This window comes from Pseudomyrmex gracilis, unplaced genomic scaffold, assembly GCF_002006095.1.
Source record: "Pseudomyrmex gracilis isolate BER0280 unplaced genomic scaffold, ASM200609v1 scaffold_175, whole genome shotgun sequence".
Taxonomy (NCBI): Eukaryota; Metazoa; Arthropoda; class Insecta; order Hymenoptera; family Formicidae; genus Pseudomyrmex; species Pseudomyrmex gracilis.
In genome coordinates this window covers 1-27819 of record NW_018020759.1, presented here as the reverse complement: position 1 = coordinate 27819, position 27819 = coordinate 1, and the positions used below count along the sequence as shown (strand labels likewise).

General features: G+C 38.7%; 6 protein-coding genes across 7 annotated transcripts; 3 read left to right on the top strand and 3 right to left on the bottom strand.

Annotated features, from left to right (window-relative positions):
* The first annotated feature begins 636 nt into the window (after positions 1-636).
* LOC109857844 (Bardet-Biedl syndrome 4 protein homolog) lies at positions 637-6858 on the top strand. 2 transcript variants are annotated; one of them, XM_020434574.1, is made up of 10 exons: positions 637-744; positions 1351-1490; positions 2279-2391; positions 2495-2589; positions 2881-3043; positions 3372-3525; positions 4380-4502; positions 5910-6081; positions 6188-6381; positions 6493-6858. In XM_020434574.1, the coding sequence occupies exons 1-10, from the start codon at positions 654-656 to the stop codon at positions 6619-6621; spliced, it is 1374 nt and encodes a 457-aa protein (XP_020290163.1). In that variant the 5' UTR covers positions 637-653; the 3' UTR covers positions 6622-6858. The 2 variants fall into 2 exon arrangements, with proteins under 2 accessions (XP_020290163.1, XP_020290164.1); XM_020434575.1 differs by lacking the exon at positions 2495-2589 and having other exon boundaries at positions 2279-2300.
* On the bottom strand, positions 6850-9942 carry LOC109857845 (sex peptide receptor-like). The gene is made up of 5 exons (XM_020434576.1): positions 9553-9942; positions 8500-9249; positions 8282-8393; positions 7971-8152; positions 6850-7862 (listed from the first exon to the last, which is right to left on the bottom strand). The coding sequence occupies exons 2-5, from the start codon at positions 9072-9074 to the stop codon at positions 7403-7405; spliced, it is 1329 nt and encodes a 442-aa protein (XP_020290165.1). The 5' UTR covers positions 9075-9249; positions 9553-9942; the 3' UTR covers positions 6850-7402.
* A 1469-nt stretch (positions 9943-11411) lies between these two features.
* Positions 11412-14444, bottom strand: LOC109857829. Its single transcript, XM_020434555.1, has 5 exons — positions 13820-14444; positions 13392-13709; positions 12697-12967; positions 11820-12286; positions 11412-11722 (listed from the first exon to the last, which is right to left on the bottom strand). The coding sequence occupies exons 1-5, from the start codon at positions 14442-14444 to the stop codon at positions 11412-11414; spliced, it is 1992 nt and encodes a 663-aa protein (XP_020290144.1).
* A 3607-nt stretch (positions 14445-18051) lies between these two features.
* Positions 18052-20926, top strand: LOC109857851. Its single transcript, XM_020434600.1, has one exon. It carries the CDS (start codon positions 18058-18060, stop codon positions 20044-20046), a length of 1989 nt encoding a protein of 662 aa, XP_020290189.1. The 5' UTR covers positions 18052-18057; the 3' UTR covers positions 20047-20926.
* A 1080-nt stretch (positions 20927-22006) lies between these two features.
* LOC109857838 lies at positions 22007-24531 on the top strand. Its single transcript, XM_020434563.1, has 3 exons — positions 22007-22302; positions 22407-22461; positions 22601-24531. Exons 1-3 carry the CDS (start codon positions 22248-22250, stop codon positions 23607-23609), a joined length of 1119 nt encoding a protein of 372 aa, XP_020290152.1. The 5' UTR covers positions 22007-22247; the 3' UTR covers positions 23610-24531.
* A 91-nt stretch (positions 24532-24622) lies between these two features.
* On the bottom strand, positions 24623-26694 carry LOC109857840 (guanylate kinase). Its single transcript, XM_020434564.1, has 5 exons — positions 26493-26694; positions 26070-26337; positions 25748-25971; positions 25559-25660; positions 24623-25403 (listed from the first exon to the last, which is right to left on the bottom strand). The coding sequence occupies exons 2-5, from the start codon at positions 26324-26326 to the stop codon at positions 25387-25389; spliced, it is 600 nt and encodes a 199-aa protein (XP_020290153.1). The 5' UTR covers positions 26327-26337; positions 26493-26694; the 3' UTR covers positions 24623-25386.
* Positions 26695-27819: the final 1125 nt, after the last annotated feature.

The following is a 27819-nucleotide window of genomic DNA, read 5'->3' as shown; positions in this document are numbered from 1 at the left end:
GACACTGTCGATTGTGTCCCCGGAGCCGCGCGGAACTCGCACGTCGGATCGCAGTGTCGAGTTATCGCGTCGCGTATCGGTGCGTCCGCCTACATCTTGAAGCGCAAGTGATAACAGGTGCGTCAGCAGCGTGTGTTATCACATTTGACAACAGCGTCGTTATATCGTCACAGAAACGCATAGCGACGGCATTTGCTTTCTTCTTTGTACGTTTTTTTTTTTTTGTTTTTTTCTTTTTTATCGTCGATCTTGTCGATATTGTTTGTAAAGAACAATCACAGCTGATTACGACACAATCGATCTTCCCCGATATATCTCATTTTCCTCGTGTGTACACACGCTCTCTCATCCGCTTTCTCTCTCTCTCTCTCTCTCGTACACAAATACACAACGAACGGCGAACGTTTGACGTTTCTGACGCTACGCTAGCGACATCTTTCGGCTACGTTTGCAATCAACTTACGTCAAGTGCAACTCTTCGTCCGGTCACCATGGCAATCAAACAACGGTAACACAACCGGTGTGCGTGTTAATTTTTTTTTCTCGAATATACAGAGCTCGTATAAAAACAATTCGAACGAGCGAGGTGCGGGACGCGCAAAGCAGAAAACGGGGGATTGTTATATCGAATTGGAAAGAGAGAAAAACAAAAAATGGCAAACGATGTCGCTCTTAGCAATGGCCGTTTGCAGGAAAATACACCAGCTATACACCAACGGGCGAGGAGCAACAGAGACAAGAAAGGTATCTTCTTTGCGAATTTCGAAGCTTCATCCCTAAACCGAGACGCGTCGGCGGGCTTTCTTATTTTTTTTATATTACGTTCAAAACGCATCTCTTGGGGGTTGGTTTTATAGAAATTAAAATTTAATCACGTGTTATATTTTAATTTTACAGTGCTTGGTACAATCCAAATATAAACAAATTAAAAAAAAAAGTTAAATCAGCCATCGCGCGTGTATTTATGTGATAACATAAATTTTTTTTAAATAAAATTTTTTTTTAATTTTGTTCTGGCTCGGAAAATAAACGAAACTTGTTGAGCGATTCAATGGAGGATAAACTCGAATAAACCGATGAGCGATCGCCTAACAAAACTCTTCGCTAACGTACTTATGGGATTATTATTATTTAAGTCGTTTCAACTAGACGAGAGTTAAGAGATAAACAAGTTTTTTTTTTTTGCAAAGAGATAGAACTTCTCGCGCCGTGAGTTCGCGCTTCTTACTGCGAGAGACTTAATTTACACTTAAATAGTTCGATACACACGCGCGTGTCGAATGTTTATTTATTTATTTTTTTTTTTCTTTCACGTTGAGAGTAAGAACGTCATTTTTTTTTCTTTTTCAGCTCCGGAAATACCGTCCGTCGAGAGTCGCAATTGGCTGTTGCATCGACATTACACGAGACACGAGTACGGCGCTTGCAAGTTGCTCATCGAGCAGGAATTGACGAAATCAGACGGTCACGAATACGCTAGTTATTTAAAGGTGACATGTGACAAGCATCGAGCGCGATGAAGCATCTCTCTCTCTTTAATAGAGCGTTTCGTATTTCATTTTCGCGATTTGTTTCGGCATCATTTGATTTTAGAAAAATGAACGCGGTGTGAATCGATGTGTTTTATCGCTTATTCGTCACCGCGAGAACCGCCCACAATTGTTTTGACGTTTTATTCATTCTCACATTTTCGATATTATCCGGGAGTGTGATCCGGACGGATATACGCGTTATAAACGTTATAAATAATGCAAGATATATATATAAAACGGACGTGCATGTGTTTTGTATAAAAACGACATTTGTTGTTTTTCGCCTGTACATGTAAAAACGTTTATAGCGGAGAAGACGCGTAGCGATAACGAAAAATATTTGCGTTTCATTTAAACTATCGATCCTTTTAGCCATTAACTTTATTTCCGAAGGAAATTTCAAACAAAATGAATTTATTGACATCTTTGCGATTCAAGAAACTTATTGAGATTGTTTGAAATTAGAATTAACTAACTTTGTCAAAACGCGTTCTCGCTAATAGTTTCGTTAGGAAATCTGTGCGGATGCAATTAGCGGAAAATCTCGACAATCTTTTGCGTCGGTTATTGTGGATGGTTGTACGGATCGTACGTTTACGGTTTATGATTTTTTTAACGAAAACTAGAAAGAAGAAGAATAGAGAGAGAGAGAAAAAAAATAAATTTATAAACCGAGGAAAAACTGCGCTGATACTTTTCTTCCGTTGTGCACTTTGTGAGATTTACAAACTTTTTTATCCCCACAGGGTTTAATTCTCAGAAAAGAAGGTAAGATACAAGATTCGTTGGATTGCTTTCAAACGGCGTACAACGTGAACCCGACAAACGTTAATAATGTGAAACAGATCGCGAAGTCGCTGTAAGTAGTGTGTATCGATCGCGTGAAATACTGACCTCTGTTCCAGGTCATTTTGTTAATAAAAACGATAACGTATATAGGTATAATTTTATGTGCCATGCAGATTTATAATGGGTAGTCATAAGCGCGCTATAGACGCGTACACGGAAGCTGAGAAAATATCCAATTTGCCGGATTGGGAAATATATCACGGTCTCGGCAAGTTGTTCTTCGACGTTGTTGTTTGTGCACAAAACTCGTGTATCGTATTAGGGAAGTTTTCATGAAACTTTTATGAACTCGCAAACAGCACGAACCGAGTTAAAAAAAAAACATTGCGTTTCATTTTATATTTTTCTGTATATAAAGAGAACGTTACGTTGATTTGTTATACTTGCACATCCGTCTGTGTGAAAAATCCCATCTCCTTTTTTGATGTGATTTTATAACAAAATTGTTTTTTTTTTTCTTTTTTTCCAATATTATTGAGCAGTGTCGTTTATCGTTTAGGCGAAGCTTATGCAAAACTGAACTTGTTTCAAGACGGTAAGAAGCACTTCAAACGAGCAACCGAATTAACGAAAAATGAACTGCCCCATCTCGCTCTCGCGAGACTTTATCTTTCAGAAGACATGATTCCGGAAGCTAGAAACGCTTACACCGCAGCTCTCAGGTAAATAACTTTTTACACTGAGGAAGGTCCAAATTACGGATCGAAACGTTTGATCTTTTGAATAAAGAATTCTTTTTATACACCTCCATCTGGTATATACTGCCTGTATCGGCCTTATTTAATTTCTTTAAATAACGTTTGTTTAAATTAATTACGCGGAGTGCACGCGTTTTGCGTAATTTTATTTTTTATACAAATTTGTCATGTTTTAATTTTCGTGCTCTTGTGTAATCTTTCACGCATTACAGTTACATTTGATGTTGCATCTCGAAATTAATTTCGCGCGGTCTTGTTCCTTTTTTTTTTTTTTTTTTTTTTTTTTTTCCAGCGGAAATCCCGAGAGCATTGATGCTGCGACGGAACTGGGTCTTTTGTATCTCAGAATTGGAGATGCGCAAAGAGCATTTCAACAATTTGGAGCAGCTCTGGCTCATTCGCCGAATTGCGTCAAAGCGCTTCTGCCAATGGCTTACATAATGCAGGTGCGCATTAATTGACTTCCGAGAAATCACCATTCATCAACATCTTACGAATTCCATCCCGTTCCCTCATTACATCCAGCGTTTGTTTTGTTGCAATACCACGCGAGAAATTAAATTTCTTTTCTCGCCGGATATAGAAAAATTCGCGGAGGAAAAAAAATTGACACTATTTCTCTCGTTGCTTACTTTATAATTAAATGAGAAACTTCCGCGAAAGAAGCTTTGCGAAACATATTTTCATCCTGATTCGCGCTGCAAATATTTGCAGGAGCATTACGTACCACGATATGTTGCCGCGCATCCGTGTGATAAAGATTTAATTATCTTGCCTTTACGTGCGTGGGATCTTTTATGATATCTCGCGAGGGAGGTTAACCACTGGTGGCACGCGAAATGTGTTACACGTCTTATTTAAAAACACACACCGAGAGAAACATTAGAAATGTCAAAAAATGACGCTGTAAAATAGAAAGGTTTAAAACTTACAAATTTCGTTGCTACGATTTTAAGTGATTGATTCGGATAGGATTCTCTCAGAAAAATCTGTTTTTCTTTTTTTTTCTCAAATTTTTGTCATAAAAAATTCAAAAACAACGTAAAATAAATATTGTCCAATTAATTCCGCTTTGTTTTTTTTTTGTCTTGGTTTGAAAGAGAGATAATACGAGCACCCTCTTATGTGCGTGCTAATAAAAATTACTATTTAAAAAAACCTACACGGTGAAACGTGGTACACATCAAATGTAGTACATAAAATAATTTCAATCTGTGCGCACGCTAGAAAAAGAAAGTTACCTGTTCCCTACGTATCGTTTCGCTGACAATGTTTGTAACTGTCATATCTTTTTTATCAGAATCATCGAGAGCACGACGTGGCATTATCGAAATACAAAGTGGCAGCGCAAACCATTCCGGAGTCTTCAGCTCTGTGGAATAACATTGGAATGTGTCTTTACGGAAAACAGAAATACGTTGCCGTAAGTCTGTTGTTATTTTCTTCTTTCTTCTCTTTGTTCTTATTTTTTTTTTTTTTTTTTTTTTTTAAGTAACTCTTTGCGATTCGCTACGGCGAATCGGCGCGATAATATCTATTCACGAAACAAAGAAGGAAATTTATACATACAGTTAAGCATTGAAATGATTCTTTCATTTAGTAAGTGCTATTATATAAAATACGCGGAAGAAAGCTTTCAAGTTTTTATTTTCATATTTTTCTATGGTCGCGCAGGCCGCGGTCTTGTGTTACTCGAACGAAATGAATCGAGGATAACAAACACAAAGAGATCAATTTACTAAAAAATTCTCTCTTATTTACTATTTGATTTGTTTTCGATCAGTAGTCACCGGCGCTTTGACATAGAATATTCATTTGTACGAGATCGTTTTGCATTACCGTATCTAGCGTGGCGGGTTTCGTCAGATATTCAAATGATACATTTGCAATTTGATATTTGCGATTTGATATTTCACATGCTTGCTGCGGGATGGATGCGATTCAAACATTTTCGAGTATATCGTTCGTTCGGGGTCTAATATAGCGACATTACGGCATCAAGTTTTGCTTGTAATTTTGTAACGAAATATAGGTAAACTGAAACGTTTTCACGTCGATGTAAGAACACTAATGACGCTCCGTATAATTAAGAGTATTCGTGAATTTATTTACATCAGAGTAGCCGCGCGTTCCGCGTAATATCCATTATGAAAAAAATGTGAACAGGAAGAGACGAGAAGAAAAGAGAAAGAGAAAGAGAGAGAGAGAGAGAATATCCTTGCTCGAGAAATGTACATTGAAATGAGAAACCGCAATATTACGCCGTCGGGAATCTTAATGTCATCTTGTGTATATATTTTCTTGATCTCTTCTTATTTTTTAAATGATAAACTTTTGCTGCGAAGCTTCACTGGCGAGGAGCACACGTCAAATAGAGCACATCTGCCCGCACGAACACAACGCACATGTGTATAACAATCGTTTATGTTGCATATTACAATTTTACTAGTTATATATTGTTAAAATTCATATAGCGCACAAATACACACACACATACATATTGTGTAACGTTACATTAATAATATCTCGATTCAAACAGCAATATTTACCTTATTAATATGTATAGAAAGTCAAACATTGTACATACGCGAAATTTACAATACAATATTTACAATAACAATTGCAATATTTACAATTGCAATGTGTGCACCGTGTGTGTAGCAATATCACACATACACAAAAAAAGTTATTATTCTCAGTTCGTTGTTGTGTTGAAAATATTCTTCTATGTGAGAGATGTATAATTCGAACTACGTGAACTCGCGAACGACTGGGAAAAACACCCGGCGTTTCGAAAAACGGAAACGTATAGTTTTGCAATATTTCGCAGGCCATCAGCTCGTTGAAACGGGCGCATTACTTGAGCCCGATGTCGTGCGTCCCGTCGTGTAATCTGGGAATAGTTTTTCTTACCACCGGTCAACCCGCGTCCGCCGCAGTTTACCTTTGCGCTGCGGTTAGCGCGGAACTAAAAAATCCAACGCCGTATCTGTTACTGGGACGTGAGTAAGAGCGTATAAAAATAATTTGCGCAAAAACACACTTTTCTCTCGCACTTTATTCTTCTTCTTCTTATTATTATTATTATACTTTTGCGCCTGATCTCAGTGGCCTTGAAACGTCTGGATGATCTGGAAGGTTCCGAAAAGTCCTTGACGAAAGCTCACGCTTTATCTCCTCAGGATCCGTTGATATTGATTAATTATGCAGTGGTTCTCGACGCTCGCGGTAAACAAGCTAATGCTGTTGAAATTTTAACAGCCCTCAACGACATTATGGCCGTAGTTGACGTCGACACGCAGGTAATACTGAATATAAATCACGTTTTTGTTTTGTGTTGTTGCGCTGTAATGTTTTAATTGCGCGCGCGCGCGCGCGCGTGCCTGTATTTGATAAATTTTCAACGCACGCAGATATCGCAAATGGCGAAGAGGTTGTCAAGAAAACTACAGCGCGAGAAAATGGATTTGAATGTCGCTCAAGACTCACCGCGCGCGACAGAAGAAGTCGAGAAGCGGGAGTTGGACGCTGACGAGGTTTAAAATAAATATGTATTACGTATAATATATATATATATACGTAGCTATCACGTCCGCGCACGATGCGGATCAGGAAATAATCCACTTTAAAGAAAGTATATATATCAAGTTTATATTTTATATACGCTGATGAATGAAATCACACACATGAATGACGCTTTCACATATATCATGATATATATATATAAAGTAATAATATAAAGTAATAACCTCAATATTGCATTTATCTTTTTATTCGCTAATATTTACAAAGTTTTGAAGATATACATGTGAAATATATATAGCGACGGAAAATTGCAATATTAAACGCATGGAAATTAACTTCCCAGGGACATGCGCGTGTTATCCGCGCCAGATTGAACTTGTGTGTGCTCATTAAGTTTGCACACCTACACATGTAGATATCTTAAGTTTATTATTATAGTAACGTTGTTATTAACGACGTTATAAGAGGAAAAATACATGCACGTTGATACATTGACTCGGTTTTTTTTTTTTTTTTAACTCTTCTTCAATTCAAATGAGGGAAGGAGAGAGAAAGAGAGAGATGAGAGAGAGAGAGACTCTATGTATTTTTTACTAACTTCAACATCACATTCACGCTAATTATATACTTTCTATTTTTTGTTCTAATTATAGTATTTGTTAATATTTAAATATTAATGTATTGGTATTTAATTTATTATTTATTATTATTTGCTTATATATTATACACGGTCAGATTCAGTGTTTCGAAATCCAATTTCCAGAAACGGAAACGTTGCGTGGAAAATGCAAATTTTCATTAAACATATGTGCTTTGTACATCGGTTTGATGTTGATTTAGCGTCGGCCAATTCATAATTCTGGGTTTGAACAATTGGCCGAAAATCATGCGAAATTGCCGCGACATCGAACAATACAGAATGAAGTTGATGCTGCTATTTAACAGAGCCAAGATATCCATTAGCTCGCCAAATTTGTGATAACAATTACGGAAGAAACAATCGCCTACATACGCCGAGAGCAAACCCAAAATCCCTTGAGGAATTTCGGTTACGAGAAACAGTATTAACACCGCGATGAGCATTCTCGTTGTTCTGTCCGTTCGTTTATCGGATCGGCTCGCTCTCCTGAGATGCTCGTCCTTTTCCCCGTCGGGCCATCCCTCGTTATTCTCGAAACCGGACAGAGCTGTTGTCGGTTTCGATGTCTTTAGATCACAGTGACCGTAGATCTTCAACGTATATTTTCTATCTTGCGCTCTAAACACAAAGCAAAATCAACAAAATTGGTTTTGCAGAACCATGATGAGAACAAACGAAAACTCAAAGTTGCGCGTGCAAAACTAAAATGGATCGTCTTCTCGTTACCTGTGGAGAGCGTTTACCAGCCAGGAAGTAATCATCGCGAGAAGAACGCACGGCAGAAACTTAATTACACCCAGTAACCAGAAATTCAATTGATACATAAAACCCACCTCCTCGGGATATTTAGTGTCTACGTGATAGAGTATCTCCTTGGTGCCGTTCTCGTGAATCGTTTGCGAATTTATCTACGAGCGCAATAAAATACAAAAGCTTGAGAGACGCGATTAGCAAAGTATATATACAAATATTACATATATATATATATACAAATATTACACGAAACACAATGTGATTGTGTGTGTGTGTCTACTTACTCCGAATACGAAATAGCTAGGAGCGCAGACAAAAACCGGGGCGATTAAGCTCCAAGAAAGAGCGATCGTGCAGCGTCGCCCGGTGCACCAGATGTGACTGTGCTGCGGGAACCTGCGGTGACGCAAATACAAAAGACAAACAACAACGTTTCGACGTAATCTCCCTTCTCGGGTTGGAGAAACCGAAGTTCCTATGCGCGGTAAGGAGTAGCACTCACCTGATGGCTATGTATCTCCAAACGGCGAGAGTGAGCGTGAGGGCGATGCTGATTGTGTGAAACAATTGCGTGAAATGCATATGGAAGAGCACGAACACGGCCAATCCGTACGGAAATATTCGACGTTTCGGTAGAACGAAGTATTTGTAAATCACGAATGGAATGTATTCCAACATGACCAGCACGTCAGCCGTGGCCATTCCCGTGAGAATTCGATTTATGGGCACAGATTTCGTGTCTTTTCTCGTGAGCACGATTATATTGAGTATGTTTGTTAACGTGCCGAACGAGCAAACGATCAACGACGCGTAACCGTGATAATTTTTGCTGTACTCCATCGCGAAATAACGCATCACGGGCTCGCAGTAGCACGATCGCTCCGTTGCTTTGCTGCCGTTGTTGTCGCTTCCGTTTTCGGAAATAATCGGAACGCCATTTCGCGCGTTCTCGAATCTGTCTTTGTTGCGAAACGTCAGATTAAACTTGCTCAAGAAGTAATCGAAATCAATGTCGTAATCGTCGTCGGTCATGTTGAACTGACGAAAAATGTCCGCGTAGTTCTTCGAAGGATACATAATCGCGCGGTTTTGAGGCGATTATATATTTTCAGACGCGAAAACTTAGACAATCGGCGCCGATTGTGAGAGTTGCAACACGCTTACGACAATCGACGCGTTGGAAAATCCGTTTCACACCAAGCGCGGTCTCATCTTTGTCTGTTCGACGAACGATTCAATTGACGTTTCGAGTCTAAAACAATTAAGCAAGTAAGGTATTCCTTTAAAATCTCTGGATCTGTCGGCTCTCATTCAGCCTTCGGAGTTCGCGCGGAAAAAAAAATTTTGCTGTTATATATATGGTTGGCAAGAAAAAAAATGGTTGACTCTACGACATTTTTTGTTTCATCCACAAAAAATGTTTCGTTGGCGAAACAAAAATTTTAATAAACTTAACAATGTTTTTTTTTCGCTGGCCGTATAGTAAACTAATTTCTTTGCTCTATTCTGGCAAATATTTTTTTTTTTCCGCGCGCGTATCACAATTTGAAATTACATTATCGCGACGCCGTCGATGTAATTCGATATTTTTGATGATAATCTAAAAACAAACTTGAACGTTTAAAATATATCGTGTAATTTGCGACTGATATCGTATTTTACAGTCGAGAATTACAGTCGGGCTTTTGCGTTCGCCGACGTGATCTCTCTTCTATTTTATCGATGAAAACTTCCGTTTTTCCTTCCGTGTAACTGTTCGGAGAAATCGCACTTCTCGAGAAAATAATCAAGTTTTCGAATTCAATTGAATGTTAAAACGAGCGCATTGTCGGTCTCACTTTTGCTATAATTGGAACTTGTCGGCGATAATTGATTCTCGCCTTTAGAAATTGCCTGTTCTTTCACGTAGTGTTTCCCGTGTCTTTCGTCTTTCGAAGACAATCTTCTTCTGAAAGAACGATATTTTTTCTTTATTTATTTATTTTTTAATTTTTTTTATAGAGGTGCGTACGGATGATTTAATTCGTATTTAATCTCGATGAAAGAAAACGGAGAGGAACTTTTATATACTCCGGTGTTACGCATCCGCGGGTTTTCACACCATATGCGCGCACTTTCACACGTGTGCGGTGGCTTGTTATCAATCGAACGATTCGTTGCACGACGTAGATACATCACATCATCCGCCGCGTTCTGACATTTCGGCTCGGCAACAGGTTACACGCAGTGAGAATTTGGTGCACGATTCGCTTCGGAATGAACCAGCCGGTGGAGAGTCGCGATACTGACGATGTTACTGGCGAAGATTCACGAGCACAGTTCCTCCCTCTCGACGTTTTCCTCACCGCGCTCTCTCTCTCTGTAAGGGAGAGCCTGCGCGCAGAACGTCGTCGATGGTCCATGATGGTGTGTTCGCGCGTTTATTCACGAGAAAAGCGGAATCGCACACGTGTGCGTTTTTTTTTTTTTCGTCGCAAACGTCGCGCGTTCACGTCGCTATTAAAGTAACGCGGTTAAAAGATAATTGATGTTGAGGAAAAGACAGACGCACACACACGTAGACAGAAAGGTTTTGTCTCTATTTTCCGTCCCGTTCTTTATTTCTTACGCCGTTTCACATCGTCAGTTCTCTAAATCTAACTTGCGAGTGACCTGCGTTAACGTAACGTTTACAACGCGCGCTCCTATATTAGTGTAAAATAAATTAACGTAATAATTAGTGTAAGTTATTGGCAGTGTAATACAATTTTGAAATTTTTTGCGCAAACATTTTGTTTTCTTTTCAACGAAACGGGGGGAAGATAAAAGCTTCCTGACTGTTTCGATTTCAATTATCGGCGGTAATTAAATATTAAATCGTCGTCGTCGATGCGAACCAATTTCCGCCGAGTGTATCATACGTCATGCGATTACACATATATTTGTTTACTTTCTTCACGTGGAAATTCGTAAATTTAAATTCAATTCGAAAATTTGGCAAAAACAAATTTCGCATCGCAACAAATACTTTGATTGTCACTTTTTTTTTTTTGATTGGAAGAGAAGAAGAGCTGGAACGCGATCGAATCGCGCGAGAAACGTTTAAAGCGCAAAAGGAAGACAGAGTGTTTCACTTTTTTTTTTTTTAAGAAGCGTTTGGATCGCAACGCAAATTGAGAACAATTCGTATCGTCGTCGGTGCTCGGGCAGCAAAATGAAGTGTAACACGTGCTGTCAACGCGCGTTGTCAATAACGCATCTTCCTCCTCCCGTGCGATTTTAACTTTGTTCCGTGAAAAAAATTGCGCGCACACGAGAGAGAGAGAGAGAACAAACATCGAGAAACTTCGTTTCGATTTCAGAAAACGCGTCAGAGATATTTAAGATTCGACTTTTGTTCTTTTTTGGGGGGGGGAGAGGGGGGTGGGAGGTTTTTCACAGCAACGGTAATTTTATCCAACCCTTCTCGTGAAAAAATACAACCGTGGATATCGACAGTCCTATCAGTAGCATGTAGAAGGACAATTGCACGTCGGATAAATCAAACGGCACGAAACGGTCCTGTTCGATTTTCGTCCGTTTGATTTTCTTCTTTGCCAACGCGCGTGTCCTTAAGATGTGCAAAGTGTGATACTTGTTCTTCCACAGCGTGAGTAGACCGGCTTGATCCAATCGGCCGATCACCGTGTTTATTCTCTCGCGCAAAATCGAATCTCTCGGCAACAGATACGCCAAATAGTATCCACCTGACACACACAAAAAAAAAACAAACAAACGCGTTACATATAGGCCGCGAAAAAAAAATTCTTGTCGCGCGATATATGTACATATATATATTCGTACCTGGACATTCATTGACGAGATGAATCAACCGGTCGCCGCTCTCGTCGACGTATTTCTCTCTGAGAATAGGATAATGGCTTTCCCTCACGAATCCCGAGACGTTGCGATAATAAGCCGCTCGTTGCAGCGAATTCAAACCGTATATCATTTTCTTTCGCAGATTTCGCATCGTCCTCGGCAAATCGGTGTTGTTTTCCGGACCGAAGAGATCGTTCAGACTGAACGAGGTCAGCGTTAACGGCAACCCCGAGGAATCGAGTTCCTCGAGATCGTTGATATCACGATAATACATGTCGCGCGCGAAACTGTCGTACAAAATACCACCGAAGATTCCGACCATGGTCACGTTGGCGAGCAGAACAACCGAGAGCAATATCCTCTCGGCGTTTGACTCGGGCAACTTCTGGGGACAGATGTTCAGCATGAGCAATCGATAGAACGTTTTGCAAAAGCTGACGTTCCTCGTTCTGAAAAATAAAAACGTCGCGTTAGTTTTTTTCGTCGTCGCAAACAAACGTCGCCGTGCGACGCGTCCGGAGAATATATATATATATACACCAAAAAAATTATATTCTTGTAAGATTTTATACTTAAAAAATCTTCTTAAAGATTTTAGATGATATTCTTCTAAAATTAAGAATATATTCTTTATTTAAGAATATAGTCTTTTTCGATAGTGAGATATATATGTTTTTCCATAGAGGCTTTTTATATTCTAATCAGTATATATTCTTATCAATATTACTATTTAGAGGATTTTCCTCTTAAAATAAGAAACTCTTCTTGGCGCTTATTTTAGTATAAAATATATTTAAAGTAAGTGGGATATCCTCAAAACAAGAATACAATTTTTTCGGTGTACGAGACGCGGAAATACCTGGACCTGCTGCCCGGGGTGAGAACTTGTAGAAAATACCACGTCACAACCGTGAGGACGTAAATCGCCAACGTCAAGATCCAAATTGATAACGGGAAGAAATGATACATTCGCAACCCCTTCGGTATTTTGAACGCCTTCGGAACGAACACGCACACCCGGTCGAAATCCACGTACGTGCTGAACTCGACGTCTTCGTGGTCGGAGCTGCTGTATTTTTTGACGAAAAAGGACTCGGCGCACACGTCCGTTCGACCGTAAATCACGTCGCCTGTACACGGGAAAAAAAAAAGATTTGCCAGAATAGCAAGAAATTAGTTTTAATACATGACCAGAGCAAAAAAACATTTGTTTAAAGTAAAATTTTTGTTTCGCCAACGAAACATTTTGTTGATGAAACAAAAAATTTCCTAGGGTCAACCATTTTTTTTTTGCTGACCACATAGCAAAACTTTTTTTTTCCGTGTACGCACATGTGTAATCGTCGAATGTTCGAGAGAAATTAATTAGTGCGTTTAGAAGGAAAGAACTTGAAGAAAATTAGATGTACATACATCTCTTGAAAGATATTCGCGCGAATCGAAATATGAGCAAAATCAATTTATACCGCGCGAATTTTATTTCAGCGAATTGTTGCGAAGTTTTGAAGAAAAATTGCATCTCGCGCGACAAAAAAAAAATGATCGCTAACGTACCCAAGGCGCCGGTGTAAGTCCCATTAGGTAACTGATAGCCGAACGTCTGATTATCCGTCGGATCTATGAAGTTCGCTTTGAAATTCGTGGAGACAGCTATTGCTTCTAACAAAATGTCGTCAAATCCTTTGAAGATGTCGGAATCGGATTCGTAACGCGTGACGGTCTTCGTTTTGTTGACCGTTTCGCCTTCCTTGAACATGCTCACTTTCAACTCGTACCGATTCAGATTTCTCGTTCGCCGATACTTGAGATGCGACAGCACGTTCGACGCTTCCATCGCCGTTCTCACGTTTATTACCTCGATCTTACCCCATCCTGAAAAATCATCGCGCGAAATTCAACGTCGGAAGTGTTTTTTCTTATTTTTTCTCTAAAAAAAAAAACGTTAAAATTCGTTCGGAGTCAAACGGAATCGATATACGAACCGGAATCGTTAACTTTCACAAACGGATTGTAAGTGCGAACGATTCGAGTCATCGTGTCGTTCGGGGTCATCTCGGCGGCGAAGACGCTTTGGACGTTGCGTTTGCGCCACAATGTTCGCAGAACGTCGTCGATCGTCGTCGAATCCGAATCGCGCGGCCGATCTTCGTCTTGACGAGAAATCAGCACGATAAAACGATCGTGCGGACGCATCCACGTAGAGTCGTCCTTCGAGATCCGATCGAGGAAGCGAATATCTCGCGCGAGAATCACGTGCACATTCCACGTGTTCTCGCCGTAGAAGGCGCTTTTTTTGTTTCTTCCGATTCTCTCGGCGGTCGCCGAGGTAGCGTCGCGACGGGAACCGATCGCGTCGCAATCAGACGCAATCTTCCAAATCGACGGCCGTTTCGGCCCGACGACCCGACGAACCGCGTCGTTGTCGAATTCGATAAAGGACTCGTCTCCCAAATAACGAGACGCGTAAGTTCTCGACACAACGGTTCGCTCGCATTTGCGCGCGACGCCGTGCACAAAAGCCTCGAAGCATTGTTCGAAGTTCCGGGCGACAATTGATTTTTTATTATCAGACGCAACGTGAAAATTCACGGTTTTGAAGTTCTCCATGGCGCAAACAACGGTGCTCCAAAACTCGACGGTGTTGCGCCATCGGCACCACCCGACATCGCCATCGTTCGACGTGGCGCGCGCAAAAAAACCCAGCAACGCCAGAAGGGTGAACAATCGACGAATAATCGGCTGCAAACACACATAAAAAATAATATATTGCCGACCTACGGGAGGGAGGGAGAAAAACAAATTTCTCGTCAAACATTTTTTTCCACCGAAATACATTTGTTTGCGTTTACCATGTTTGCGTTTGCCGCGCGCGAACCGCTCTCTCATTTATTCGGTTTAACACTGCGGATACTTTCGGCATTTTTCCTCGTATTTCACACGTGTGTGTGTGTGTGTGTGTATATATCTCAAATCATACATCACACTCATCCTTATCGGCCACCCTTATTAACCGCCCTCTCTCTCCTTCTCCCCGCTATATCGTGTCGCATCGCATTGAACACGTAGGTGTCCTCGATCATGTTTCTCCTCGACACTTCGCTCGCGTGTACATATGTAACGTGCACAAGAGAGGCGAAATACATACTCGCGCTCTTTCGATTCCCCAGATAAATCGCGCGGTTAAAAAGATAAGCCCGTCATTTATATTAATCGTATCTCCGATTTGCGCGCGCGCGCGCGAGATCAAATCTTTTGTAAAATCAAACTTTTTCGACGCGAACACTCACACTCGCACGTCGTCGGAACGAAAATGTTCGCGCGCGAGCTTGTTCTCTTCAGGTGAGATAAAATAGAACATTATTACGGCAAATATGTACACCGAAAAAATTGTATTCTTGTTTTGAGGATATCCCACTTACTTTAAGTATATTTTATACTAAAATAGGCGCCAAGAAGAGTTTCTTATTTTAAGAGGAAAATCCTCTAAATAGTAATATTGATAAGAATATATATACTGATTAGAATATAAAAAGCCCCCCTATAGAAAAACATATATATCTCACTATCGAAAAAGACTATATTCTTAAATTAAGAATATATTCTTAAATAAAGAATATATTCTTAATTTCAGAAGAATATCATCTAAAATCTTTAAGAAGATTTTTTAAGTATAAAATCTTCTACTTACAAGAATATAATTTTTTCGGTGTACACACAAGGGCGCGCAAATAAAAAGCGGTGCGAACATATGTGCAAATTGTCAGACGCGAATTATAAGACGATGATTTATTATCGCGCACATTCGACGTTGAATAAAAAAGATGTAAAAATAAAAAAAAAAAAACACCTCGCACTTGAAATTTTTACTTGATAACGAAGATGTCAATTACAACGTCGTGTTAATTATTTTTTCTCATTCGTTTCTGTCAATTACGTTTTTCCCTGCTCGCGACATACATAAACGATATATAAACAAGTGAAATGGAGAAAAGAGAGAAAGAGGGAGCAAATAAAAAAAACGCTTCCGTGTGGTTTTCTCAACAAACAAACAAACAAAAAAAAATAATCGACGAGGGGCTGTTTCCTATCCCGTGAGAATCTTTGCGCTGTGCAATCAAGCTCTCACAACTTTAATGACACGTCGAGGAGACACGACGTTTACGAAGGGAGGAGCAAACGTTTGCTCAATTTACTAAAAGCAAACGTAAAAGAAGGTGTAAAACGCGGGGCAAGGGGGTACACCCGCATTCCTAGTAGGAAAGCTTAAAAGCTGATTATACGCGAAAACGGGTAGGACGGTGTAGGAGTCGAGCTGATTGACAATCATCCCACGTAGCTTTTCCGTCAAAGCGCCTTTGTACTTAACGAATTGCGACGCCCGTAACGAACTTCGCTGTTCAAAATCAGAATTTACAATGTAATTATATACAGAGGTATCCGGTAATAGACACATCATCTCTCGGGAACAACCGAAGCGACTTGTGCTTATAGTTGGAAAGTCCATTTTGCGAGATTCTCAATGATTAATAAGTTAAGATAATTAATTTAGCAAACGAGCGAACGAGCGTGCCCGAAGAGACAGCTCAGCTGTGGGAGAGGAAATAAAAAAAACTGTGCATTGCAACAGCTGCTTCTTCACGCGAACGCGCGCTCACTCTCGGTTCTTCATTAATTAACGACTAATTATTGGGAAGATGTTGAAGAGGACTTCTCGGCACACAACCCGTTCCAAGTACTTGCCTGCGAGAGCTAATGCGGTCATTACCGGACATCTTGTATATACATGTCCGGCCGAATATAACGTGTACAAGCGGGTCACGACGTGATTTCTTGTAAAAAAAATTAATTAATTAATTAAAGAATAAATATTTTTTATCTTTGGCTTAGTTTTCGAAAAAAATCGAGATTGCAAATCCGCTGCGTACACACGTTGTTACGTGTTGTAAGATACGGTTCGTTGAGCGACGCGTATAACGCGTATCGCGTTTGCAAACAAACTCGATTTTCTCGAAAACCGAATCAAAATTGAAAAAAAAAAAATTTCATTTTATATTTTTTTATTTTTTTTATCACGTCGTACCCTCTTGTACATATTATTCGGCCGGGTGTTATATCGGGTCATTAAGTATGAAACTTGACAAGTATATTTTTTATTTTTTGTGTATTAATAATAAAATAATAATAATAATAATTTGACAATAATTAATTTAATAACACTTTTATATGTACAAATATATATATATATATATATATATATACACAATATATTTTCATATTTAATGACCCAATATATCTTAAATATATTTTAATTAAATATATTTTAAGTTAATATATTTTAAATACATTTATTAAATATATTTTATATATATTTTAATATATTTATTTCTTAAATATATTTTCAATATATATTCATACATATATATGCAACGCAATGTAAAAACAACTGCCAGCTCTAAAGATTGTTCCGACGTCGCATCGCGTTTCATTTCGCTCATGACACATACTCGTCGATTTCAATCCTATCTCTTACTGGAAATTTATTTAAAAGATAAATGAAAAAGAAAAAAACGAGCGACGATTTATCACGTCGCTCTCTTCCGCGACGCTTTCATCAAATCCGACGTAAATACCGGACGCGTTACGCGTAATTGCCGAGTATCAATAATAATAATGAGAAACTTCGAAGCAAAAGAAAGATGATTGAGGACTCCAATAAATTTTGAACTTCCGAACGGGGGGATCGTCGTCTCGTATCTTCCAAAACGATCGTAGCTTTTCGTGTGAATTTTTCTCTTTCAACGTTTCTTCTTCGGATCTCTCTCTCTCTCTCTCTCTCTCGTCGCGAATGATTTACGATCCTCTTTACCGCGAAACATCAACTCGAGTGATCAGCGAGCGGTCGAGCTCGTCAAAACGCAATAAAGTTCCCGCCCGGCTGGCATTCGACATCGCGCTTTTGCGCGCCGCGATTATCCCCCTCGATGTTTTTTTTTTTTTTTTTACAGACTTCACGTGCACGATTTCTATCTACTTCCGTTTAACTATATCGACCGGCGTCTACGTATATAAAACCAAGAGTTTTTCAGTTCTTCAAGTTGATTACCGTTCGGCGTGCACCGAACAAGGCATGTCCGCGCGTCGATAGTTGAAAAACTTCAAGCAGAAAAAAAAAAAAAAAAGAAAAAAAAGAAAAGGACACGTTCCTCCGTTTCCGATCGTGATGTTGCTGGCGATAATTTTCTTAATGACGTCGATGTCGACGACGATAACAACGACGACGAGCAACGCGACCGACGGCAAGATTGTCGGGACAAATTATCCGTCGGTTCCGACGGAGGGCGAAAAGAATTTGAGAATCACATTGAACTACGTCCGAAGCAAGCGGGAATTTTATCCGCCGATATTTTCTCTCGTCTCTTCCGACGGACGATCCAATTACGCGGACTTCGTGTCCGACTACGTGGCGAGCGAGTCGATTGTCAGCTACAGGATCACAACGAGCCACTTTTCGCGACGGTGCGCCTGGCAGAATCGCGTCGATCTCACGTGGATCTTCATCGTCGACGACATCGAGATTCTGAACTCTCTGATACGGGAGCAGGATCACATCTGGAAAGCGACCAATCAGTATCTGGTGATCGTCACCGTCGGAGCGAATTTGTCGCGAGATATGTTTCGCGCCGTCTGGCAAACCTACAGCGTCTACAGAATCGTCGTTATCTCGATGCTGGACGGATTTCGATGTCTGAGCAGATATCTGCCGTTCGAGAAAAATCCGCGAAACGAGTACGGCGTCGTGCGCAAGAACTGCTTGGAGACGGATCGTCGTCGGGACGACAACGTCGAGCTTTACAGCAGTTTGGACAATCTCAATCAGTACCCGTTGCGCGTGGTCGTGTTCAATTCGACGATGATGAACGTCACGTACGACGCAAACACGGGAAAACCGAGATTTCGCAAACTCGACGCGAACGCGATGTTGGTGCTCGAAAAAATGATGGGAGCCAGGTTCGATTACAACGTGTTCGCCAATTTAGCCAAGAGAGATCCGTTTCAGAGTACTCTTAGATTCATCGAGAACGGCGAGGCGGACATGATCGTCACCGCTTTCATCACCAATCAGTACAGGGAGTATCGACGATACGAGTTCACGGCGGGCGTTTACGAGGACAAGTTGTGTTTCATCGCGCCTACAGCCGGTTTCGTGCCCAAATCCTACATGCCGGTAATGCCGTTCGCGTCCGATCTGTGGATCGCCCTGGCGGTCTACAACGTTCTCGTGTCCGCTCTGTGGCTTCTCCTCAATCACTTCGGCAAGTCGCTAAGTCGTCGGGAACCCGTCGTCGATCTTCCCTCAGCCGGAACGACAGTTTCTTCGCGTCGTCGATCATCATCGGATTCGCCGCCCCGGATCAATCCTTGCGTCTTGTCGTGCTTCGACCTCGTCGAGACCATGTGTTACCCGTTGAAGGAAGACGCCGACACCGACAGCGCCCAGAAAGCCCTGTTGATCGGCACGCTTTTCTTCGGCCTCGTCGTAACCGGTCTCTATCAAAGCTGTCTCGTGTCCAGTCTGAGCAATCCTTTTCACTATCCCGAGCTGAACACTCTTGAGCAAGTCGCCGACTCCAACTACACCATAATCACCAAGTACGCCAACTTGAAGGAAAACACATTCACGAACAACGACACGTTGGACGTGAAATTGCAGAGCAAGTTCAAGGTGGTCACGTCGAACAAACCGACCATCGAATTGGTTGCTCTCAACAAGAAATCGATCGCGTTCACGCGTTACTCGTCGATCGAGCTCGAAGATCAGTCCATGTATTACGACGCGGACGGCAACAACATGCTCCACGTAGTCGATGAGTGTCCGACCACTTCTCTGTTGTCTTACGTGATAAGACTTTACTCGCCTTATCGGGAAAAGGTCGACGAGTTGATATTAAGAATGCAGCAGGCGGGTCTGATCTCAATGTGGTACGAGAACTTGACGTATCCGATATACGCTCTCGAGCAAAGACGAAAGATGGAGAAGAGCGAGAGAAAGATCAAACTCACCATGGAGCATTACTCCCTCACGTTCGTCGGATTGTTGATCGGGTTGCTTTCCTGCGTCGTTCTGTTCCTCGCCGAGCTGTACTACGCCAAGAGAAGTTTCAATCACCGACACGAGAACAGGAGTTTTCTTACTAACGAAGAAAAATGACTTCTCTCGCGCGGTGCGTCAATTCGTTCCAAGTTTTTTTTTTTTTAATTTCTGGTTGTTCTTAAAAATTTAATCCAATTTAATCGCGACGTGCAATAATTTTTCTCTCGAAATTACGTTACGTTTTCCGAATATCCTTCTTGTCTTCTCTAGTTACAAAACGATCTTTCAGCGACTTCTATAATTTCGTAAACGAAGGCGAAAAAGTTTTGACTTTTTCGATAAGTTTGTGTTTCCGCGAAACGGATAAAATTACACATCGCGCGAAATTGCGCGCGGACACAACTCGAAACTTTCTCGCGGTTAAAGCGAGAAAGTTTCATACGCGTGATTAATTGGACCCGCGAACAAATTACCGCGGATACTCGCGTGACAATAATGAACGTGGATCGCGAATTGATTTTGATCAAAGTTCGTTCGCAGAACGAAGTAGTTTGCAGGGCCGGCGATCAGTATGTGGTGAGAAATAGGGGAGTACTCCGCACATGTGTGAACTTGACGTGTGTGGAATTTACGTCGATCAATCGAATTGTATGTTTGCCAAAAGATATTTATCGAAAAATGTTAATAGATCAAACTCCTTGTTTTCTAAAAGATAGGTTTGAAAACGAAGCACTGTCGTTCGTAAGAAAACGGTTTATAATTAATAGCGAGTCCGACGATATGGTTTATAACAAATTTTTACAATACCGCGATAAAGAAGATTATCTTGATCCCAAAAGATTAGAATTGCATCGCGAAATTTGTCTCGACATAATGCGTAATCGCGAATTAAAAGCCAACAGTTTGAATTAATGTAGTTAACTTTATAAAAAGTAACTTATCACTTTTAAGCATCGCGTTTGAGAGAGTTTGTAAAACTAAAAAATTACTACTTGTTTATACCTGTGTCAACTTGTACTTGATTCAAAAATTACTTACACCGAAAAAATTATATTCTTGTAAGTAGATTTTATATTTAAAAAATCTTCTTAAAGATTTTAGATGATATTCTTCTGAAATTAAGAATATATTTTTTATTTAAGAATATATTCTTAATTTAAGAATATAGTCTTTTTCGATAGTGAGATATATATATGTTTTTCTATAGAGGCTTTTTATATTCTAATCAGTATATATTCTTATCAATATTACTATTTAAAGGATTTTCTTCTTAAAATAAGAAACTCTTCTTGGCGCCTATTTTAGTATAAAATATTACTTAAAGTAAGTGGGATATCTCCTCAAAACAAGAATAAAATTTTTTCGGTGTACGTGTATATATATATATATACACCGAAAAAAAATATATATACACGAAAAAATTATATTTTTGTAAGTAGAAGATTTTATATTTAAAAAATCTTAAAGATTTTAGATGATATTCTTCTGAAATATTAAGAACATATTCTTAATTTAAGAATATAGCCTTTTTGAATAGTGAGATATATATGTTTTTCTATATTGAGGCTTTTTATATTCTAATCAGTATATATTCTTATCAATATTACTATTTAGAGGATTTTCCTCTTAAAATAAGAAACTCTTCTTGGCGCCTATTTTAGTATAAAATATACTTAAAGTAAGTGGGATATCTCCTCAAAACAAGAATACAATTTTTTCGGTGTACGTTCGACAATGCTTCAAAATAGAAATAGATGCTTCAAAATAGAACGCTAATATAAATAGCGTTACCATAACGAATTTGCACAAGGAAGAAGCTGAATCGATAGATTTAGAGGAACTGGCAAATGAAATTCATACGCAAAAATAACATTCGACGAGCTATACAATTTCATTGAGAAATAAAATAAAAATAAAAAATTGAAAAGAAAAAAATAAAATAAGTAACGTATATTTTTTACATATAAAAATTCAATCAACTAATTCTTTGAAAATTATCGATTCGCTCTTCTTTGAACCAACACCGCACATGTAAAAAAAGTTACTTCGCCGGCCCTGATAGTTTGATTAATTGAACACAATATAACGGGGACCGTGGTGTGTGTCCCTTGTTGTTTGCGAGTGAATTTTGCGATGTAATAATGTAAGTAACGGAACGGGACGTCGGAGCTTGTCGGCGCGACGCGTTCTGAACTCAGAGAAGAGAAACCGAGATTTATTTTAAGAAATCACGAAAATACACGCGCGAGCGCGCCTACTTTTGTCTCTTTCTCTTGGAGAAGCTCAGTCGTAGGTCGTAGACACTCGATCACACAGTCATGGCATCTTGGGGATACGTGTCGTTGGCGGCAATTCTGATCGTTATCTGTTTAGGTACGTGTGTGTGCAAGATTGTATGACGCCGTCGTTGAGATGGTTTTCTGAAAAAAATTTGCGTGCACTTATAATCTTTTCTTTTTTTTTTTTTTTTTTCATAGATGTATCATCCATCGTCAGTGCGACCGTCCTATTATGGCCATGGGATGCGGAAAGGTGATTATTATCGCTTTCGGCACGCTCAAAGTTATTGATAGTCCGCGTGACGATTTGTTTTCTAGAAATCAAACGGCTTGATCACAAAAGACGATAGATCGCAATTGTTGTTCTTTATTTCGCGCGTTTCTGATGACAGGTATTACGATTTGGCGAGGGGACCTGTGCTTTACGAGCCGTATTATCCGAATATTCGCAAAACGGCCAATCAGCAGAAACCAGTTGAAAACCACGTCGATCGAAACGCGGTGTTAGAGAGAAGCTTTCAAGTGCCTTTCGAACGACTCGCGTACTCAGCCGGAAACGCGAATCGCCGTGTCCCGGCGACTACTAATGGATCGCTCGTCGTAATAACGGATAACGAGAATACTCCGTCGAACGAGCAACGTAGAGAAGAAGCGATAAAATCTGAACGCGATTACGATATTGGGAATAAAATCGCGCCTTTTCATCGACGTCCGATAATTATCGACAATTACAACGGGGATCCGCAAAACGCGAACATCGATGGTATATCCAAACTCGTTAGACGAGCGATCTCTCGCGATCTGGAAAATTGGAACGCTCTCGAGAGATATCTCGAGCGTGCCAACAACCAAATTGATCGGTTTCAGTCGGGATTGTATGATTCTCGGGAGATTAGCGAAGGTGAAAAAGGATTTGGAATAGATCGACGATCTTACGATTCGTCCGAACAATCGGATTTCAACGTGTTGGACAAATCGGAGACGCGTGATGCGAACCGACCGTCTAATTATCTCGAAAAGATCGTTAGCGAGAACGCAATGAGCGACGCGCGAGTCGCGAATGCTGCGTCGCCGATTATTTCCGATTCCTTGCCGGCGGAGAATATCTTTGAACCGCGGCCCCAAGTGATCAGATACACGTTCTTCAAGAAACCGACGACCCAACTCGAGGATAAGACGACAATTGACACCACACCGCGTAATTACGGCGACAATCTCATTCGCGAGGAGATCGCCGATAGTCGACCTGGCAAGCAGGAAGAAAATGACATCAAAGTGACGTCAATCGAAATAAGCGAATTGCCGCGACACAAAACGCGTCATCATCACGGCGAATGGGCCAAACGTGATTATTCCAATCATCGTCATCGATCGGAATCTGGTGATCGTTCGATCGTTTGATTTTAAGAAAAAAAAAATATATATATATATAACCGAATGAAGAGAAAGAACGAGAAATCGGAGTGACAATTAATTGTTTCTGTGCAGTTTATCTATATTTAACAAGATTTTTCACATGTATACTCTCTTATTTCATACATACATATATATATATATATATATTACTTATTAAACATCTAATATATAGAACTCACGGATTTCTACTAACTCAAAGCATTTATTGAATATATATCGTTGAAAATACATACGCACAACAATTGTATATTTTCTTATATACTATAGTTAATATATATATATATATACTATATACTATATATATATACAAAATAACATATCTTATTTCTACAAATCGTTTGCAGCATCGGCTGATTCTAAATTAAAAAAAATTTCTTCGTGTACTTCAATTAATGCAAAAGTGAATTCAGTCTTATCGAATTGTCAGTGCAACTCAACAAAGTTAATTAATATTTTTCTTATTTACTTACATTTTATTACATCTTATTACGGACAGTTCAATTTTTTTTAAACTAACAATTTAATTGTAGATCAAAAATTCAATTGTAGAATAAACATTTCGTGCAAAATAAGACAATTTTCTATAATATATATATATATATAATTTAGGAAACCAATTTTTACGTCTATAAATTTTCTCTTCTACAAGAATAATATAAAATTCTTCATCGACTGTAAACGCAGATTTTACAGGAATGTTTGAACGCGTACACGTTCTGCGATTTTAATTCTAAGTACTTGGGATGTGCTAAATGTTGAGATCTGATAATGATGTAGTAAACCGGTGAAGTAAATATACCGTGACGTTTTTTACAATACAATATTTATCACGAAGAATAAGTACAAGGAAATCGTAAGTATCTTTTTACAAATTAGCCTACTCTATTGGAACACAACCTTTTTTGGTGAATAGTCTCAGTTAGCTACAACTAGAATTCTACATCTATCTCATTTGGGATTTATTTTTATATTTAGTGTTATAAGATAAAATCCTATACTTTTTTTTTTGGTTTTTTTTTTATATATATATATAAGAAATCTTTCTCGCACTTTTCGCGAGAGAATGGATCTTTCTATTTAATCAGTTTGTTAATTTGTTAATGCTTATCTGTCTCAGTGAGTCATAAAAATAAGTGTTGTTTCACTGAAACACCACATTAGATTTGATAGAACACACATGCGACTGTTGTAAATTTTTATCATTAGTATATCAAAATAGTAAAAACCTTCACAATTAACATTATGCAAACGTGATATAATGCGCTTCGCATTATGTCATTTATAGTTACACGCGCGCGGTACTATATACGTATATGCATACACGTTGAGAAAGCCAGTAGAAATTGTTTTGGAAAATGCTCACAAAAAATCGTTCTATTTTGTTTTCGTGATATTCATCAAAAAGAACTAAAAAAAATGCGTGTTATCGCAAAAATGCAAAGTATTAAAAGCATTAAATTATCATTTTTATAGACAATTCTAATATAACATACATAATAATCCTAATAAGTATAAATAATAATTCTATTTTGTTTAATGATTCTCTAGCCTGCAATTAAAAAAAAAGTAAAAGCTGTTTTGCAGTTCCTAGGAACTGACCCTGACGCTCTCTACGTGTTCACATAGTCGGTAAATATATTTGTAACAATAGTCAGCAACCATTTCATTAAAAAATATAATATTATGCTTTTTGTCGTGTTAAACATACAATACCCAGAAGAGAGAATATACCAAGTAATAGCACGAGGAAACCAACGATCTGCTAGCTTCTTGTTTCAGCTGTAAGAAATAATTTTGTTTTTTTTTAAAAGTTACTACATTTGCATATACTTTTATGTGTTGATATAGAATTTGAATAAAATTTACCAGATCTCATTCTGATAACTACATATTTATAAAATATGAAAAAGAAGAAAATAGTAGAGCAGACATACCTTGTAGATTATAATTAGCTGTAATAAAGTTTCGTAAAATCTCATATGCCTTCTCAAAATTGTCATTTTCTATGACAATGTCAAAATTACCCGGTGTTTCACCTATAAACCCAACGTATTTTACATAACATGTATAAAAAAAAGCAGTGTTTTTCTGTGACAATATGTTGCAGATCATACAAACCGTACCATATTCTAGTTCAGTTTTGGCAATTGTTAATCTACGTTCCAGCGATTCCGCAGTTTCTGTCTTTCTTTCCTTTAATCGACGTTCTAACTCCGCCAGAGATGGTGGTTTTATGAAGATATAAAGAGGCTTAAGATGGGTGGATTTTATTTGCTCGACACCTTGCACATCAATGTCTAATACACATATTTTTCCTAATTTCTGCACTTCTTCAACCGCTTGTTTGCTACAACGTAGTGTAATATTTAAGCTTTGGGTTTTTGTACATATATTTACATTTTTTTTGTGTGCACATATTTGCAGTGCGTAGCCGAGCTTTCTTACCTCGTCCCGTACAAATTCCCGCTGTACGTAGCATTTTCGATAAATTCGCCATTTTTTATTTGTTCCTGCATTTTCTCTTTATTCGTGAAATGATAATGTTTCCCGTCCTCTTCACCAGGTCTGGGAGCTCTGGTTGTGTGAGACACCGAAAATTTGAAAGTGTCAGGAAACTCTTCAAACATTCGTTTTATGAAAGTGCTCTTTCCGCTGCCCGAAGGACCGCATAATACTAACGGACGAGGTCCTTTTTGAATCATATTAGAACAACCTAAAAAATATTCTTTTCTCAGTTTTGCAATTTTTTTTCTACTTAAATTTTGTTTTCATATAATGTTATTCTATATATCTATCGTTATATTAAATTATTCGCATCGGTTTTGTGCAATGCGGTAATACGAACAAAATTGCGAGGCTTCTGCTTACCTATCTTTACTGTCCTAAACCACGTCGTGAATATATTAGCCAGGACGAGGTTTGTGTTGCTTTTACTTTCCTACGATTAACAAACAATTACAGTGGTACAAAGTACATATGTTACACAATAAAATTTTAACGCCCATGTACGGAGCCAGCTGACACAAATTAACGTAAATCCAGAGAGAAGCCTGAGAACAACCAAGTTCATAAGAAAATGTGTAATCACTTTTCCGCCCCGTAAACTACCGCATGTCCACAAGTGGTACACATTGGAACTACGCAGCAAGTCCACGAGCGAAATGTCGGTGCGCTATGTCCACGGCATGCGGTTCTATTCTGTGCTACGTGCACGCGTCCAAATGGTCACCTTCTTCAGGCGTGTGAGTATATTCTCGAGCGTGGATTTGATTTCTTTTGAAATTTAAAATGATCGGTCTCGTGATGAGAAGATACGAAAGGAGAACAGAAAAGGATAAAAAAAAAAACCATTGCAACTTTCCACACAACATAAATGTGATATACAAGAAAAGATGTGATAGTCAAGAAAATAATATTATTTTAGCGAGCAGCATCAGAATTCGTGGAGTGTATCATCTCCTTTTACATCATCATTTGCTGCTTTTAGCTTTATAAATTTTATTTTACTTTCTCTAAAACTACATATATACGTATAAATACAAATTACACAAGAAAACATGTATATTACACAAAGGTGTTTTGCCGGTACACAAATATATACGTCTGAAAAGTTGCAATTCCAAAAAGGATATCTATTACTCTGCTTTATTACAATTCTTTATCAGTGTGTTTTCAATTTTGAAGTTCCATTTTACAATTTTTTGTACATTATAATAGAATACAATAGAGTTTACATATATTACATATAACATACAATATAATANAGTTTACATATATTACATATAACATACAATATTATACAATATACATAGTATATATAATCCTACCTACCTATCTTAAACATCTGACATATCTTAAACGTTACTAGCCGAATTAATTAGGATTAAGGCTGCATAACAGCCTTGATCCTAATTGTACATTTTAATTTCTTCTACCTACCTACCTCCGATCTAACATATTTCTTATCTATCCGGCCTAATTTATTTTCTACAAGCGCTTGTAGATAATAAATCCCTACCTACACAGATAACTATACCTACCTACCTATTTACTTTGAAAAGTTTTAAAACCTATCAAATATTTTACGCAAGGGGCAATTGTTTTAAAACTAAAAAATAATATTTTAGATATATTTTAGTTTCACGTCCGCGTTTTGTTTTAGATTTTATGATTGAAAGAAGAATTATATCCACCC

Coding starts and splice junctions, on each gene's coding strand:
- LOC109857844 (XM_020434574.1), top strand. CDS start 654: ATGGCAAACGATGTCGCTCTTAGCAATGGCCGTTTGCAGGAAAATACA. Junction 745..1,350: donor GAGCAACAGAGACAAGAAAG/GTATCTTCTTTG, acceptor TTTCTTTTTCAG/CTCCGGAAATACCGTCCGTC. Junction 3,044..3,371: donor GCTTACACCGCAGCTCTCAG/GTAAATAACTTT, acceptor TTTTTTTTCCAG/CGGAAATCCCGAGAGCATTG.
- LOC109857845 (XM_020434576.1), bottom strand. CDS start 9,074: ATGTATCCTTCGAAGAACTACGCGGACATTTTTCGTCAGTTCAACATG. Junction 8,394..8,499: donor TGGAGATACATAGCCATCAG/GTGAGTGCTACT, acceptor GCGTCACCGCAG/GTTCCCGCAGCACAGTCACA. Junction 7,863..7,970: donor CTGGTAAACGCTCTCCACAG/GTAACGAGAAGA, acceptor CTTTGTGTTTAG/AGCGCAAGATAGAAAATATA.
- LOC109857829 (XM_020434555.1), bottom strand. CDS start 14,444: ATGGAGAACTTCAAAACCGTGAATTTTCACGTTGCGTCTGATAATAAA. Junction 13,710..13,819: donor TGTGAAAGTTAACGATTCCG/GTTCGTATATCG, acceptor ATGATTTTTCAG/GATGGGGTAAGATCGAGGTA. Junction 12,287..12,696: donor ACCCCGGGCAGCAGGTCCAG/GTATTTCCGCGT, acceptor TTTATTTTTCAG/AACGAGGAACGTCAGCTTTT.
- LOC109857851 (XM_020434600.1), top strand. CDS start 18,058: ATGTTGCTGGCGATAATTTTCTTAATGACGTCGATGTCGACGACGATA.
- LOC109857838 (XM_020434563.1), top strand. CDS start 22,248: ATGGCATCTTGGGGATACGTGTCGTTGGCGGCAATTCTGATCGTTATC. Junction 22,303..22,406: donor TCTGATCGTTATCTGTTTAG/GTACGTGTGTGT, acceptor TTTTTTTCATAG/ATGTATCATCCATCGTCAGT. Junction 22,462..22,600: donor TGGCCATGGGATGCGGAAAG/GTGATTATTATC, acceptor TTCTGATGACAG/GTATTACGATTTGGCGAGGG.
- LOC109857840 (XM_020434564.1), bottom strand. CDS start 26,326: ATGATTCAAAAAGGACCTCGTCCGTTAGTATTATGCGGTCCTTCGGGC. Junction 25,972..26,069: donor GGGAATTTGTACGGGACGAG/GTAAGAAAGCTC, acceptor ACTACGTTGTAG/CAAACAAGCGGTTGAAGAAG. Junction 25,661..25,747: donor CAAAACTGAACTAGAATATG/GTACGGTTTGTA, acceptor TTGGGTTTATAG/GTGAAACACCGGGTAATTTT.